A 17,937-nucleotide genomic window follows, 5' to 3' on the forward strand; every position below is an offset into this window, starting at 1 on the left:
CATAGGATTCTAAGGTCTTCCATGAGAAATTTCCATATTTCTCTAGAATCTTTCCACATGTGCTAGTATATTTATTTCATATGTAAGATTTCCATATGGCAAAAATATATGCCAAGTGGCACCTACGTGGCATGATGACATGGCGGGTCATGACACTCTCCCCCACCCAATTTTGTGTCGCCCTCAGCACAAAGCATCGGCACGTACGTGCGCACCTCGCCTTGGCATCGCCAAAAATCTTTGTCCATTAGCCATGATGCCCTATGAAGTGGTTCGCCTTCCCATGTCACAAGGTACTGGTCATCTTTCTTTTTGCCCTGCTTGTACTTTGGACGGATAGCAAATGATGGCCTCGATCCTCCGCCCATCGGATGCCTCTCCTTGCTCTTGGCCAGAATCTTCCCATGACTCAATCAATTCTAGCAGCTTCTCAACGGGTCCATGCTTACACTCCCTACTTGGTTGTCCTCCGTGGTCCTAGACTACCAGCCTTACTGGAAAACTTGACCCCTCTGCTTGATGCATCGTCTAAGTTTAATAGCATGTCATCACTTTATAACTCGCCCTCCACTTCAACTATGTCCGCCCAACATTTTTTTGATGTCGCCGTGATCCATTTGCTTGGTGCCAAGATAGCTTTGGAATCCCCTACTTTCAGCTTAGATTCCAATCACATTCCCCCAATGCAGGCAGTCCCTCCCATGTTACCCTTGTATGCCTGAGCAAAGTTCCCGATCATTGCTGCAAGCTTCCCCAACTCTGGGCATTCACTTGCTCGATGTGATCCTTTACAGAAGTAGCACCCTCCATTAGGCACGTACTCACTACCATCTTCCGGCCCCTTTCTGTTTCTCTTGGACCCCTGTCTATTATGGTATATCCCCTTGTCATTGCCCTTGTATACCTCGGCTATTCCTTTCCCATTGTCCTTGTCATGATCTCCTTCACCCCTCTCGGCGTTGCCTTCTTTGGATTTGGCATGCTCCATCTTGAAGTTAACGAGTGACTTGGCTACTGTTATGGCATCGTCCATGTTGGATACTTGATGTCTTCTTAACTCCTGCTTTGCCCAATTTTGCAACCAATCTATGAAGTAGAAGAGTGAATCTCCCTCGAACATTGACGAGATTTGCAGTATTAAGGTAGTGAACTCGCACACATACTCCCGAATTGTGGCCGTCTGTCGGAGCTCCTTTATCTTCCGCCTAGCCTCATACACCATATTCATCGAGTAGAATTGCTCTTCAACTCCTTCTTGAACTGCTCCCATGTCTCAATTTTGCATATCACATTCTCCATGCCAGCACACTTTCGACACCACCATAATGCGCCAACCTCGGTCAAGTACATTGAGGCGTTGTGTACCTTAACAACTTCATCATCCTCCTTAACTACCTCAAAGTACTTGTCCATCCTCCAAAGTAAGTCTGCCACCTCGCGTGCGTCCCGTGCACTGCCATACTGCTTTCGCTTAGGGACCTTCACATTGGTCCCTTTTGCAAGTACCATGCCCTTAGTAATTCCGACCATGGTTCCCTATAAAGCTTCCTGCTAGCAATCTATTGTATTCTTTCTAATATTCCTTTAGTCATAATATTGGCTATGATACCACATTGTCACGTCCTTAGTTGTTAACTAAGTACACGTGCAACACTTGACAATTCGCTCACGATCTTGCACAACTTGCTCATGTTCTTGCTGCGCCAAGTCAACCTTACCGCACTCGAGATCGCTAAGGGAATATTAGAACACAAGAGAATTGCCAAATGAAGTTTTTGTATTAGAGAGAACTTGATTGTTTTGCTTGTTGAATTACAAATGAATGGCCCCTTTATATACTAGTCTCATACGGGCTATTGTGTAAATATTAATTATTACACAAGTCCTTAATATTTACAAAAAAGGGCTTTCTCTAGAATTCTCTACAAGCCTAGAAGATTTCAAGGACTTTCCTAGAAAATTCATAGGATTCTAAGGTCTTCCATGAGAAATCTCCATATTTCTCTAGAATCTTTTCACATGTGCTAGTATATTTCATATGTAAGCTTTCCATATGGCAAAAATATATGTCAAGTGGCACCTATGTAGCTTGATCACGTGGCGGGTCATGACATGAGGGTATATCAGAAACAACATCTCTATATTCACAATATATGGATAAGGTATGCATACATCATATACATTATCTTCCGTAGATCCAACTTGTGGGATTTTACTGGTTATGTCTCGTCAGTGGCGCATATAAAAATTATCATAAATGGTGTCAATATTCGAAAAACTGAACAAATAAATAAGTTGATGTAATGGCAATTGGTATCACTTTATATTCATACAAATATTTTAATTTTATTTATTATTTATATATACATATTAACGAAAAAAATTCGAAGCAAGGTGCTTACGCCCCTGTACTTGTCGTTGTTGTAAACGAATAACGTACAAACATTGTTAAATATGTCGACGCATATGCATAAGATGATTTATAACTACAATAGTCTTTTTTATTTGTTTTAGACAATAAATTTTTTTACAAAAAAATATTAAATTTCGTGCCTAGTGCAAACAACACCATATAAATTTAGAGGAGGAAATAGTTTTTAAATGGCGAAATTACCATGAAGCAAGTCATTTCAAATACTTGTCAACCATCAAGTCCATCATATATACTTGTCACTAATTACAATTACATAGAAAATAAATGTAAAGATCCCCAAGAAAATTTATGAAAACTAGTATCATATCAGTTATCATATGACTCATGAGCTGTATCAAATTCATCATATGTTGTAATTTCTAGTGCTACTCTTCTGTTTTTCACAATTGTCAAGTTTGTGTTGTCGAAGTATTAGACAAGAATTTCATGTTAGTTCGGAGTTTACACATAACAATTGAGCTTATGTTTTATGCACTAATAATACAAAAAATAATTTTTACACAATTAGATTAAATTAATCTTTTACTAATATGTAGCCGATGGACTTGTTTGGATGAATGTTGTGTCGGAAGTCGTGATTACATAGTCACTTACGTCCATAGTGTTGTTAAGACAACCGTTCACCAGGAGTAAAGTAAACTCGGCTCCTGATTTAACATTCATTCGAATTGTATTTGCAGAGGCAAAGTTGGACCGAAATTAGCAGAGATTGGTGGTGTGAGGGCAAAACTACAATCACTTCATGTTGCTTGCCGCGAAGTCAAATGTCGTGACGAAAGCAAGAAAAGAATGAAATTACGATTTTACCAACTACTTCGACCTAATCCTCCCGCTTCTTTACGCATGATATGATAACTCAAAAAGAAAGTAAGTAATCTATTAAATAGCAATAACATTATAAAACTTCTTTACACTTTTGCATTATCAAATGCATATATATATATATATATATGATAACTCAAAAAGAAAGTAAGTAATCTATTACTGACATAGATTAGTATTGATATAAGTTATAACGTGACAATGCAATTAAATTAAAGATGAAGTTGCTTATCTAAGTTACTCACTCCGTTCACTTTTACTCGTCCAATATTTTAAAAATAATTTTTCACTTTTACTTGTCACTTTTAGCATATAAAGAGAAGACAATTTATTTTTTTTTAGTTATACACACAATATTAACTACTTATTTCAAATTATTTTCTCAAATCCATTAAAAATATGCATCAATTAATATGGGTATCATGGTAAATTATGCATTTCATTGAATATTTCTTAAGGGGTGTGCAAAATCAATAATGAACAAGTAAAAGTGAAGGAGGGAGTATTTATCTAAGTTGATTGTTGGTAAACACTTCATCTACCCTCGTGTGGGTTCGGAAACACTTCGAGGTTGCTTTAATTACTTGATTAGTCCCGATATTAGTCGTAATTAATATCAAAAAGTAACGGATCTTTACATGATTGATCCTTACACCAGGGCGGACCGGAAAAAATATTAAATATTTATACTAATATTGTGTAGAAATGAAGTAATATAATAATGAAGACACCGCTTATTCTTAGCAAAGAGTACTTATTGGTCCACTGGTCAAGCTCATACGTAGCCCTTTTAAAGGCCGCAGGTTCAAGGCTGGACCTAGACATTCTATTTTTTGAACATCTTTGAGCGAGTATTTTTGTTAAAAAATTGAGGCTAAAGATAAGTGAACCTACACTTTCTTTGGGATAATATTTAATTCAACCATTGGGCCAAGGCTTTCAACTTATAGGAAAATAGTATTAGTTAATACTTATTTATTTATTATTATTTATTTAAATAAGACACTGCTTACAAAAAATTCTGTGTACGTCCCTGGTCCAGGCAAACTATAGATTACGAGTAATGTCTAAGTCCTTGATTAAGATAAATCATCGAATATATATGTTCCTGCTTGACAACCCGTGTTAAGTGGTGTTGGTTAGCTTGGAGAAGTGCACAAATAACTATTCTTAGGATTACTATTTACGAATTTGAACTAATAATTTTAATTTCAGAATAATTGGGTCTCGAAATATTGAACTGAAAAATTAAAATTTAGAATATATTAATTAATTCTTAAATAGTACCCCTTAAAGTGGCTGGTGTCAATTTCTACGACTATATCGGCCTCACTTATAAGTTATAAGCAAGGTCCAAATTAGTGAATATTGAAATGGTTATTCTGTTTTTCCTTCTTTTAGGTTTTTGCATCGCCATATACCTAGAATGAACTAAGTGGAGAAGAGCTCACCTATAAAAACAATTTAGAAGAATTAGCCTAAATATTCGTGTGTATATATATATATATATATATATGTATAATATGTGTATAACACATATAGTCTATGTATATCGGCTAGAAAAAATAAACAGTAAATCCGGATAGGTCATTTGTGTAAAGATCCCACAAACTTTTTTTTGAATCCATGAAGTCCAATGTTTCTTATGCTCTCAAAGAAAGAAAAAAAGCCCAAAAACTAGAGCGGTGGTCCTAAGGTTTTAGCTTGAGTTTTTTTCTACTTCTAACCTCCGTCTGAAACTATTTAAATTTGATAGTCAAAAAATTATATAATTTTTGTATACAATATACAAAATATATATATGTACAAAAAATAGTTTTTTTCGATTATTATTTTGAGTTCAATTGTCACTTTACCTTTTTAGTTAGCTTCAAGATAGCCCATGTTCAAGGCCCAACCCATTAATAGCAAGGAAGATATCTTATTACTGTACTTTCAGTCTCTGCTTCACTCATTTTACCTGGTTGACATTACGAGGATTACACACACACACACACTGAGCCCAGTACCACCACCACACCTAAAACCCTAGCACTCTCTCTCCCACATTCTTCTCCTATATAAAGCTGAATTTTCCCCTCTCCATCTCACCCCACTAGTCAGGGTTTAAGCGGTAGCTGAAAAAATGGAGCTGTGTACACCTCAAACCTTCTCGAAACTTCCAAATCATCGGCTTATCAATCCCAATCACGCTCATTTTCAGTGGAAACCCTCTCTTCTCAAAAAGCCCCCAAAATTTCGCTTCAACCAAGGTATAATTTCTTAAGTTGTTTTAAAGCTAAATAATTTTTTTGTTGCTTGCGGTTCAAATGCTAATGAGAAGTTGAGAACCGTCCATTTTCCGATACATAGTTTATATATATTGGGTGTAAGGTTGAATTTTTCATTTCTAAACAATAGTTTTACTAAGTTCTAGTTTACAGGGGATACATGTTAGTTGAGAATATATTTTAGACGTTATCACTTTGAATGTAGCTTTCTAGTTGTGGTTTAGCCTTTTAGAGATCTATAAATTTGGAAAATATAAAGAACTTCTGATACTTTTTATTTGTATTTGCATTATATTGATACGAGATGATTTAAATGGAGTAACATGATCAGTGACAATATATATAGCCGACCCCATTATTTGCACACATCTGTTTTCCTTTTTTGTATGGTCACTATGGTTTAGGTGTGTTCATCGGTCGGCGGTCGGTACGGTAATTAGACATGTTGGTTAGGTATTTTTGGTATTTGATTTCTTAAAATGCAATACCAATATTGTACCTAATTAAATTCGGTATGGTTCGGTTTTTCTCTTTTCAGTTTCGGTTTATTTGGTTTTGTAACTTCGGTTTATTCGGTTTGAATATTAACTAGTGCATAGAGTCATAGACTTTAATATTGTAAATTAAAGTACTCAAAAGTACAAAATTAAAAACATTTGTTAGACAAAAGTTTTGTCCAAAACTAGCAAATATCAACCTAGAAAGAGAACTATACATAAACGAATAAATTTGATCGTTAGAAATGTCTTGTTACTTGCTCAGAGTTAATTGATTAACTTAGAAAATAAAGGAAAGTAAATTTTAGATTTTTATATTTATGTTATAATTAATAATGTGTATTGTGTAATATAATATATATTTCGGTACGGTATCATTATTTCGGTATTTCATTTTAAAATACCAAATACCATACCTAGTACCAATATATTTTAAAACTTAAACCAAATACCATACTGAATACCAAAATATCGAAAACCAAATAACAAAATTTTCGATTTCGGTACGGTAATTCGGTATTTATCAAATTATGCAGTCTTACTATGGTTAATGGGCTCATAAATGTTTTCAAGTTGGGTTTTTGTTTTCTGTATTAATGACAGGATTCAAAACTTAGACTAACTGTGCAAAAAATAATATATCCTTTCTCGGTTAGAGATTGCTTCCATCAGATTTGTTCTTACTTAGAGGCTGCTATGTTTATGTAATTTGTCTGAAATCTCCAATATCCACTTTATCACAGTAAAATTTAGTTATTCGGCATTGTATTTCTTGACTTGTTCGACTGAGGGGGCAATGTAGAGTGTAGCATATGGGCTCGGACCTGAACCCAGTAGCTTTGGCCGATGACTCAGACCTTGTATATGTGTTATGAAATCCATACAAAAAAGAACAAATTTTAAAATTCAAACTCAAATATAAGCACTTGATGTTGCTTTAAGAATCCCAAACTCATAAAATTCAAAATTTCCCTCTTGTTTGATTGAATAATCAAGGTGGAAGATTGATTGTTTTCCATATTATGGTCTTGTGTTTATATTTCAGGATTGCTCTACCGGACGGGTTCAGCTATTAGAGCAACATCAGAGGAATCGTCAAGTTATACAAGCCCTTATGAGTTATATGTACCTCCTAAGGATGATGGAGCTATTCAGGGTGAAGCACCAATTCAAGATACTGGAAAAGACAAAGAGACAGATGCTTATGCGACTTTGATATACGAACCTCCCAAAGTTGAAGAGAAAGGTGACGGAGTTGTTCAAGCTGAATCAACAATAGAAGAGTCTCCTCTGGACTTTGATTCGCAATTCGCAAAGTTATTTGATAAGCTAAATATTAAGGTATGTTCCATTTTCTTGGAGTTTGCTGTCATATTAGAAGTTTGCCGAAATCACAATTTGCTGTGTATTGTCTCTTTGACAAATCACTTTGATTTGTCCCTCTTTTGATTGTTGATCTTCTTATTTCTAAAAAGTAGATAGCTAAGATGATACTCAGTACTTGTTGAAAGTTTTGATACTTGATGAAACTGTGAACAGTAATATTGATCCTAAGCAGTTAACTGAGCAGTCATATCTTAATCACTTTTTTCTAGTCTTTATTTTCAAAAGTTTGTGAAATACATGTTCAGTTGCAGGACATGTTTCATCAAAATATAAATGGTTTCTATTGGATACAAATGATTTTGCTGTTTAATAAAATTCCTGTGGAGGTGTTTTATCGCTTCACCATTTCCCTAACTAACACGATGTGACCATTTTGGTGTGAAGATCATCTTGCAAAATTTCTTTTTATTTTTTTCTACTTTTCACTGAATTAATCCTCAATAAAGGTAATGTTTAGTGATTATATCTGGTTGCTGTGATGAATTCAGCTTTTGAAAGTCGTTAGACTTGATGATGCATCGGCAATCATGTCGATTCTGAGCGGTTAACTGAGCATCCTCACTTTCCATGCCATTCTTATAGTATCATACCGTCCTTATGTTCTCTCAAAATAATTATTCCTCAATATAGAGGTAATATTTACTGATTAAATCTGGTTGCTGTGATGAATTCAGCTTTTGAAAGTCGCAAGGCTTGAAGATGCATCAGCAATCATGTTGATTCTGAGCGGTTAACTGAGCAGCCTCACCTTCCATGCCATTCTTTTAGTTTCATACTGTCCTTCTGTTCTCCTCTCATAATAATTATTCTATAGAGGATATTGAGTGATTAAATCTGGTTGCTGTGATGAATTCAGCTTTTGAAAGTCGCGAGGCTTGAAGATGCATCGGCAATCGTGTCGATTCTGAGCGGTTAACTGAGCAACCTCACCTTCCATGCGATTCTTTTAGTTTCATACTGTCCTTCTGTTCTCCTCTCATAATAATTATTCTATAGAGGTAATATTGAGTGATTAAATCTGGTTGCTGTGATGAATTCAGCTTTTGAAAGTCGTGAGGCTTGAAGATGCATCGGCAATCATGTCGATTCTGAGCGGTTAACTGAGCAACCTCACCTTCCATGCGATTCTTTTAGTATCGTACTGTCCTTCTGTTCTCCTCTCATAATAATTATTCTATAGAGGTAATATTGAGTGATTAAATCTGGTTGCTGTGATGAATTCAGCTTTTGAAAGTCGCGAGGCTTGAAGATGCATTGGCAATCATGTCGATTCTGAGCGGTTAACTGAGCAATCTCACCTTCCATGCGATTCTTTTAGTATCGTACTGTCCGTCTGTCCTCTTCTCATAATTCTCCCTTTCTCTGTGCTGTTGTGGCTCCTGTGGTATGCATATACTAAGTGTGCAATGCTCCTTTTTTTTAATTATGCAATGTACTTGATGCATTATTAATTTGTAGTTTTTGGGGGGTAATTAACAACTTTTCTTGTTATCTCAAATTTGTGGTTTTGTGTGCGGCCATCTTAGTGCTTGCTTTGGAGAGGCTAACAAAGATTAACAAAGATTTAGTTTTCAATAACCATTAGAGAAAAAAGATTTTCTTTTCACTGTAGCTGAACTTATCAACATACGAATCCGACATGTCTTTGGAACTTCTTTGTAGCTTAAATGTAAAAATGTTCAAAAGCTGTGTGTATATGATGCTCATCTTGTAATAACGTGGGAAATTTAAAGAAACTAGCCATCTTTTGTTGTCATGTCGCTATTTCATTCCGTATATTAGAAATTTTCTTGCCTTGTCTGTCTACATACTGAGATTTCTTTTCAAGTGTTAACACAAAGAGTTCCTATTTTCCAGTTTGATCCCGAAGATTCCTCTTCACTTATCCTCTATGGTGGTGGTGTTGTCACTGCTCTTTGGTTGACAACTGCTATTGTTGGAGCCATCGATTCTATTCCTTTGGTTCGTACATTCCTCGCTAAAGATTCACATTTTTGTTATTCTAATATGCTCTGGGCTCTGTTGACAACTATATGAGTTGTTACTGTATTATTTTTCAGTTTCCTAAATTACTCGAAGTGGTGGGTCTTGGCTACACTGTCTGGTTTAGTACCCGCTATCTACTTTTCAAGGTAATGACTACACTAATATAAATTTCTCAAGTTGCTGCAGCAAAGCAATCTATACCCTCAAATTCGGAGTTTACCAGTAGTGATTCATCTTTTAGGAATTATCTCCAGAAGTTTAACCTTTAGTTATTGTTTCTAACTGTTTCATATGATATTGTATCTGCAGAAAAATAGGGATGAGCTAGCTGCTAAAATTGAAGAGCTTAAGCAGGAGGTATTAGGGTCGAATTATGATTGATTTACGTCGAAAGAACTTCCGTTCCTTTTAGTTTTGTGCACAAGGGAGCTGTATCTTAGTAGAAGAAATTGGCTTGCAGTCTTTCATGCCAATGTGTGAATAATAGAAATTTTCGTATATATTATGCTTTTATTTTATTTGAAAGATCGAACTCATTTCTATGAAATAGTTCCAAGTTTTCTACACCAAGAAGTTAGATTCAATGATTCAGAGCTAGGTCACAATTGTTTTTCTGATTTGCAATCCTTGGGCAGTTCTAGTAATTTGATTGAATTTGTGTAGCTCATAACTTGACTTTCTACTCCTATCTTTCATTCTCTCTTTAAATTCCACCCGGAAAAAAAGTTCTTTTTGAAAATGTTAAATTAAGAAGCTTAACACTTGAAATTCGAAAATTATCGTTTTTCTTGTGGAGACCGAAAGAAATGGTAAACAATACAACCGCATTTCTTTTTAAAGAGAAGATTTCAGTTGAGCACAATTTTATACGAAGAGGAAACAAGTTGGCACTACTGTAATCCTCCAACATGTCCTAGTTTTTGTTTGGGACTTCAAAAAAAGAAACGGAAATGTTCTTTCATAGGCAAAATTAGACGTTTTACATTTGTATATAATAATTGTTAAAAATCGTAAATCTGTTTGTTTGCCTAAAGTAGAACTCTTCTTTTTAGTTTGGGTTTAAGACACTTCTAAAAGATCAGCACGAAATAAAATTAAGAACGAAGTGAGTCAATATCAACACCCTATTCCATAAATAGCACACCCTTATTTTTTTCTCTCTTTATAAGAGATATTCCCGTGGGTCGCTTCTGGAAATGACGACCTGATATTTCCGTAAGCCAGAGTTACTATATTTTTAACCAAACTGTATATTTCTTATTTTGTTATATGAATAAACTTTTTTTTAAAAAATTGCATAGATATTATATGAAAATTTGTGTTTGAGTAATAAAAGAAAACTCTATGTTCATGAAAAATATGAATATTGATCTTATATAGCTAACTCAATAAACGAAATTATCATAAAGAAATCCTTAATCATCCATTGATATGTTCAACTTAGAATTTATTTCGGTTTCATAATTTTATCACTTTAATTTCACGGGCTATTATGTTTCTTTTTCAGTTTCAATAAGAATATACAATCATTGAAGATTTAAGATGGAATAAATTTAAATTAAACTTTAAAGTATCAGCTTAGAACAGCTTGCTTGAGAATCTAGTATATTACCATAAAAATTATTAGTCTAAAATAAATATTTACTATGAAAAACTTATTTACCACACAATTCAAAATTCTTTTTTTATATAATAAAAATAATTCTCTATCGTGGCTTCACAAAGATAACTACTGTCACCTAATAAGTAAAACAAAAATTTATTTAAACAAGAAAAAAGACAAGAAGGGTTGAAAGAGATGTTCAAAGTGAAATAAAACATATGTTGACTTTTCTATCTTAATAATTTCCTTAAATATAAATTAATTCATAGTAAGTTTAATTTAAAATTTAAAGAGAATACTTTACTATATATTTTATTAAAAAAATTGTACTATCAACAAACCTCATTGTGCCCTTTATATCATACTATCATATTAAGTTCAAGTTCTAGGCATTGGTTCAGAAAGTTTGCATAATCATATAACTTTTAAGATAGTTGCATGTAGTCTCTTGATAAACATAGCAATTATATTAAAAATAGTATCAAATAACTATCACCGGGTACAATTTACTGATATTATAAACAGATAACGAATATTATACAACTTAAATTCATATCACAATCACCAATGTATTAAATCCTTATAGATGTATTTTTCTAATTTAAGTATAATTATTAATTTCTGTATGATTAGGAATAGGATACTCGAATTTAACTACATAGATGGCATACAACTAAGAGATAATTAGTATATGGTAAATTTTATATATTTATTGGTTGCAATGATATTAAGTTTTAACTAATGAATTTATTGATCATTTAATTAAGTTTGTTTAAAACGATTGAATTAAACAAAGTAAGAAAAGGAAAAAGACAAACTTGAGAAGAAGCAAATATCTCACTACAATGCGTTGAGTAAATTATAGTTACCTACAAGGAAATAAAGCTCATTCATATGAAAATTCTAAATATTAGACATTCTACCTAGTTCAAATAAGGAAAGAGTAATTTTTTTTTAAAGTCTTAATATATTAGGGGAATAATTAACAACAACAACAACCTAGTATAATCCCACTTGTGGGGTATGGAGAAGGTAGTGTGTACGCAGACCTTACCCCTACCCTGGGGTGAGAGGCTGTTTCCAATAGAAACTCGGCTCCCTCCCTCCAAGAACTCCTCACCTTGCTCTTGGGGTGACTCGAATTCACAACCTTTTGGTTAGAAGTGGAGGATGCTCACCACTAGAGCAACTCACTCTTGTTATTAGGGGAATAATTAAATGACAATGTTAACCAATATGAATTCTACTTTTTAAGGGTAAAAAATCGAAAGATATTTCGCTAAGGGTATTCGTGCTTTTAATATAGTACTAGTCTCTATGTACGTGCGTTGCACGTAATATCAATCATGTGAAAGGATAACAAATTAAATGGTGAAAAGAAAGAAAAAAGATAAGAAATTAAATTTAGCAAGATTATATACATTGATAAAATCATTGTAATTGAAGCATTTAACGTGGAAAATGCAATAGCTTTTCTAGTGCTGAAAATCAATGTTATTAAATCAATAGAATACTTGCACTAACATGGTTAAAAATATATGGATTTCACACAATTTCAACTTGAACTCTATCTGTCACAAACTTTAAATATGATAAAATGTGCATAAAACTAATATGTATGAAGTTTATTATGTTAAAAATCTACCTGTCGTTCTGGAACATATACGGCGAGAGGTAATGCAGCCTTCACTTTATAAATATACCTGTATCATGTAGATTAAGAGCCCGTTTGGACATAAAAAAAAATTTCCAAAACAATTTTACTTTTTTTCGAAATTAGCGTTTGTTCATAAAATTTTCAATTTTTACTTGAAATTGCATTTTGAAATTTTTTGAAAATTTGAAAAACTACAAAATGTTGTTTTTCAAAATTTTCACTCAAATCACTCACAAAACTTCAAAAACAACCCAAAATTATATTCATGTCCAAACACAACTCTAAATTTTAAATACCATTTTTATTTTAAAAAAAAATTTCCCCCTATTTTGAAATTTTACAATTCTTTATGTCCAAACGCCAACTAAAATAGAGAAGAATTGATTGAAAAATAAAAGTAACATAAAATCAATCTAAATGTACACATACCAAACCCAATAAGGAACTGAAATAGTAACATAAAATCAATCTAAATGTACTCATACCAAACCCAATAAGGAACTGAAATAGTAACTTCTTTTATAGGAGTATTTGGCTTATTCTTTTTCTACATGTGCAATATATTTAAATCCTATACAAACTAAAGTCCGGATGTTCTTAGATGATAGGTTTGCATGTCGGCAGACTTTAAATTGAAAAGGAATTCTATCCTTAGATAATATTCGTGTTGATGTAGAACTTAAATTGCAGTGTTGTATTTTCAGTTGTGCCCTTTTTTTATGATTACTTATGAAAATTAATATATAAATAATTAATGGTATAAATATCGATCAATATTTCGAGGGTATTTTTGTCGCTTGACATTTAACGTTCTAACGTTCGTGCTTTTATAATAACTAGTCTCCATGTGCCTCGCACGTAAAATCTTAGAACTAAGAAGAGAAAGATGAGAAAATGAAAAGGCAACGTGACATAGTAGATATTAGAGATATATAGCAATAAACTCGACTAATTCTTATTACGAAAAAAATTGATTTCATGCAGCTTATGAAGATATTAAAGATGCCACTGTTTAGCTAATATATTCACACCATGAACGTTTCACTATGACTTTTATTTCTTAGTCAAAGATCCCATCCTCTAAATAAATTCTAATTAGAAAGCATCTTAATTCGATTACATCGCTATATCGATATAGCAACAGCAGGATCAGTAATTCAATGGCGAATATAGGTAATAGAACATAAAAAGAAGATTGATCACACTCAAAATTATTGTGTCAAGGACTTTGATATAAATTAACTCGGAGAAAGTGTGAATTATAAGCTTGTTTTTCCTTGATAAACCTTGTAATTGTCAATTTCCATATGGAGGCCAGTAGATCGTTTGAAAATTTAGATCATAACCTCTATCAGTTTCTTCACTTATAATATTCAGTCCAAACCATCAGACTAATTAGAACCTGCAATAATAAAGTCAATTCACCATATCATCTCAATTATATTTTGAACTTATATAAATTAAGATAAGCAAACTTTATAATAACCAATAGGGTGAGATCACATTGTCAATGTGACATAGAAGATTAAAGCCAGAACGACAAAATATAAATAATAGATATCGTTTTCATATACCAATGGCAAGAGATCTCTTAGCATATTTTAGGCGGACCGATCAATAGAGTACAACTGCTTTGCAGAAATTTAGTGCCAAAGCTCAATATTCCTAATCCTCTGGAATGATGAACTTAGCCTCTTTGAGAAAGAAGCTAATTTTGTAGTTTGTTTTACGTAGAGAAATCCAAAATGGATTGATAGTAGAAGTCCATACAATTTCATGTTAGTCTGAATTTTAGTTCAATTCAATGTCTATTTAGGTAAAGTTTATATATTACTATTTTGTACGATATCTTTTAATAAATTATTTAACTATTTAAGGGCATAAAAGTCGATCAATATTTTAAGGATATTTTTATCATCCAACATTTAGCGTGAAATATTCGTACTTTTATAATAATATAGATAGATATAGATATAGATCTAATTATTACCAACTCTGGCTTACGGAAAGTTTTTTCTAATCATATCAAGAGATTAATAGGGTGTTTGGCTAAGCTTATAAGCTGGTCAAACTGACTTATAAGCATTTTTTGGCTTATCTACGCGTTTGTTAAATACCTAAAGTGCTTATAAGCTAAAATTAGCCATAAGCCAACTTATGGCTTTTTAGCTTATAAGCACTTTTAGTTTGACCAAAGTTTTTACTAGTTTATCCTTAATAATATTTTCTAATTCACAAAATATTTTTCCCAAAATAAATTTTCTAACTTTCTTTTCATTTCATATTCATTGTTCATCTTTTTATTTACAAAAAACTTTTTAATTTATAATCTTTTGTAAAGTTTTTAAGGATATTTTAGTTATTTTAATAAAAGAATTACTTATCAGCTTTTTTTACCAAACACATCAAATGTTTATTATCAGTTTCAGCACCTCTATCCAAATACGTAAATGCTTATTTAAAAAATCAGTTTCAACACTTCAAACGTATGAGATATTTAGAATCAGCTAATTCAAACGGGCTCTAATTCTCTAATCATGCAAAAAGAACATAAAATAAGGAAAGTCTTTCTATAACGTTTGCTCATATTCATCACTTGTATGTAAAGCGAATATTTTATTTGATCGAATCATCACGTCATACTTCTTGAATTTTGATGTATACCTTATTATATTCCGTTCTATTTCAATCAAATAGATTTAGGTAGATTCTATTGCACTACTTCGTTAAAAATCTAGTGCGAAATGTGAATTCAAACGAAAGCGATGTGGGATAATATTTCGTAATGGATTATAGAGTGGGTTAAATGGGTATATGAAATATGTGTTAAATGAGTTTTATTATTAAAAGATGATTTAATATGACATGACATGTCAAATGAGTATTTTTTTTATTTTTTGATAAAAAGCAATAATTATGTGACTTTATTATCGTAAAGAAAAATAAATTTGGTAGATTATTTCCATAATTAGATAACATTTCAAGAAATTAAATCGAAGGGTTAAGTGGCCTAATCTTCATCGGGAGCCACATCGTGCATCCGGGGCCTTCACCGCCTTCGGGCCCATCCGAGTCTTCAGATCCCTCAGAATCTTCCTCCTCGGGATAAGCCACCTTCCCGGACTTGACCTCGAATACCTTGGCATTCTCGATCTCAGCCAGCAGGTCGAAGCCCTAAGCTTGAACTCCTTCCAGGGCCTCCCTTCGGGATTGTCACCTCATGTGCTCTACCAAGTTTTTCGCTTGGACCTGAACCGCCTCAGCATTGGCCTTATACTGATCCACCCGCTTACCAGCCTCAGCCTTAACCGCATCAACCTCCGATTTGGCTACATCAAGTTCCTTGGCTAGATTTTCTTGGCCAGAGATAGCCAAGCTCAATTGAGACTGAGCTTCTCGATCTTCTTGGCCTGCACCAAAGTTTTTTTCTTTTGCAGCCCGGAGCTGAACCTCAGTCGAAGCCAATTGTTCTCGGATGGTCTCCTTTTTCGAATCTAGGCGGTCCATATTTTTCTTCCATTCCTCGGCCTTAGCCTTCACCGTGTCCACCTCCACCTGGAGTTGCTCGATCTGATCAAGTCTCTTCTGAACCTGCAGGTTCGGGTCGTTAGCCATTGTGTCTGAATCATCATTACTAAGTTCGAATATTCATCTTACCTGCTCGACCAGATCGACATAATCCTTCCGGGCCACTTCTAGGTCGGCGTGGAGTTTGTCCCTGAGAAGCTTGTAGGTGTCCCTCTTCTCAGTTAGCCCCCCGAACCTCGACCTCATGTTGGGATATCTTCTCCTGATATCGGAGGAAAATTTCATGGTGAAGTACCGAGGCCTGCGAGCATAAAGAAAAGTGTTATGATTATTTGTAACTTAAAATCTAAGTACTTAGTAAAGAGGCACTCGAAGTTACCCGATTCAATGCATGTTGAGCTTCATTGAATAGACAAGACGCTTTCACCTCGTCCATCTTGACCTGGTCCTCTTCGGTCACCAAGCACAGAAGATAGCTAGCAACCCCCAGGGGGCGGAGAGAATCCGAGCATCATCCGGGACAGAGATAACTATTGATCGCTTTCGGTCAGGATCAGTACTCGGAGCCGGGAACCGGCCCACTAACCTCGGGATTGAATAAGGCTTATTGGCTCTCGAATACGGTGCTTTCTTTGGCACCGGTAAATCACCAAACCCGGTAACATCCTTCGAGGTAGTGGATTCTAAACCATCGAAGCCCCTCATGCAAACGATCCTTTAGTATACCTGCCCCGTTGATCATGGAATCGAAGAATAAAGGAGACCCGATGAGATCAATCGCCCCAAGCGCATCTTTCGGGGCACTCTCCCCTACTCGAGGAATATCGACCCTGACTTCTTCTTTGACCTCCCTAGCTTGGGGCATAGCAGCCTCGCCCTTCTCCGATTCAGGGACCCTGGTCACTGCCCTCTCAGCAGCCTCCCTGGCTTTGGGGCAATACGGTGTGGACTCGCACCCGAGCCACCAATTCGGAATCTTCTTCTTTTTTAGACTCATCCCTCAATCGGTGGACTAAGTTCGATGAGAGGGCGCCGATGCTTTCTTTGGGTTTGCGCGCCTGCCTCTTTTTCAATTTTTGCTTCTCCGAGTTCGGGGAACTCGGAGCCCATTTTATTTTCTTTTCTTTTTCCTGCTTCAGAGCAGGAGATTGGGGAAGGACGATTTTATCTGTGGATGAGGGCCTCATTGCAACATCCTTCCCAAGGCCTACAAAGAAAAGGAGATGAGTAAGCTTGGAAAGAAACCCAAGTGATGTCAGTACTAGGAAAGAATCTTACAGTGAGAATGGGCCTCCCACCGGCCTTTTGAAAGTTCGCGCCATGCGCGCTCGGAATATGGCTCTAAGATATGATGCCCTCGACCCACTCATTGAGTTGGGGAACTGCATCCGGCATCCGAGCGATAACTGCACCACGAAGCATCAATTAAATGAGTGGAAAGGGAAAAGCAATAAGCAAAATCTTAAAAGTGAAGTTATACTTACGTTTCATGTTCCATTTCTCGGGAAACAACATTTCCTGGGAAACAACATTTCCTCGGCCGAGATTAGATTCGAGGTCTTTACTCCAACGAACCGGCTCAACCAGCCTCGATCTCGGTCCTCATCTATGCTAGAGAATGGGGCCTTAGTAGCCCGGCATGCAAGCTTTATCAATCTCCCTCGGTAGAGTCGGGGACTGTACAGACGCATGAGATGATCGATGGTGAAGGGGCACTTGTCGAGCTTGCTCACAAAAATTGAAGCAGAATAACA

At 34.8% G+C, this 17,937-nt stretch overlaps 1 protein-coding gene and 6 non-coding genes across 7 annotated transcripts; all 7 read left to right on the top strand.

Moving 5' to 3' along the window:
* The first annotated feature begins 5,209 nt into the window (after positions 1-5,209).
* On the top strand, positions 5,210-10,057 carry LOC104086915 (protein CURVATURE THYLAKOID 1D, chloroplastic). Its single transcript, XM_009591264.3, has 5 exons — positions 5,210-5,508; positions 7,069-7,364; positions 9,267-9,371; positions 9,470-9,541; positions 9,705-10,057. Exons 1-5 carry the CDS (start codon positions 5,382-5,384, stop codon positions 9,774-9,776), a joined length of 672 nt encoding a protein of 223 aa, XP_009589559.1. The 5' UTR covers positions 5,210-5,381; the 3' UTR covers positions 9,777-10,057.
* LOC117274337 (small nucleolar RNA snoR128) lies at positions 7,503-7,592 on the top strand. Its single transcript, XR_004504443.1, has one exon. It is a non-coding gene; the product is annotated as a small nucleolar RNA snoR128 (small nucleolar RNA).
* On the top strand, positions 7,880-7,965 carry LOC117274332 (small nucleolar RNA snoR128). Its single transcript, XR_004504438.1, has one exon. It is a non-coding gene; the product is annotated as a small nucleolar RNA snoR128 (small nucleolar RNA).
* Positions 8,066-8,151, top strand: LOC117274333 (small nucleolar RNA snoR128). Its single transcript, XR_004504439.1, has one exon. It is a non-coding gene; the product is annotated as a small nucleolar RNA snoR128 (small nucleolar RNA).
* Positions 8,248-8,333, top strand: LOC117274335 (small nucleolar RNA snoR128). Its single transcript, XR_004504441.1, has one exon. It is a non-coding gene; the product is annotated as a small nucleolar RNA snoR128 (small nucleolar RNA).
* On the top strand, positions 8,432-8,517 carry LOC117274334 (small nucleolar RNA snoR128). The gene has a single exon (XR_004504440.2). It is a non-coding gene; the product is annotated as a small nucleolar RNA snoR128 (small nucleolar RNA).
* LOC117274336 (small nucleolar RNA snoR128) lies at positions 8,616-8,701 on the top strand. Its single transcript, XR_004504442.1, has one exon. It is a non-coding gene; the product is annotated as a small nucleolar RNA snoR128 (small nucleolar RNA).
* Positions 10,058-17,937: the final 7,880 nt, after the last annotated feature.

Source organism: Nicotiana tomentosiformis, chromosome 5 (genome assembly GCF_000390325.3).
Source record: "Nicotiana tomentosiformis chromosome 5, ASM39032v3, whole genome shotgun sequence".
NCBI classification, from domain to species: domain Eukaryota; kingdom Viridiplantae; phylum Streptophyta; class Magnoliopsida; order Solanales; family Solanaceae; genus Nicotiana; species Nicotiana tomentosiformis.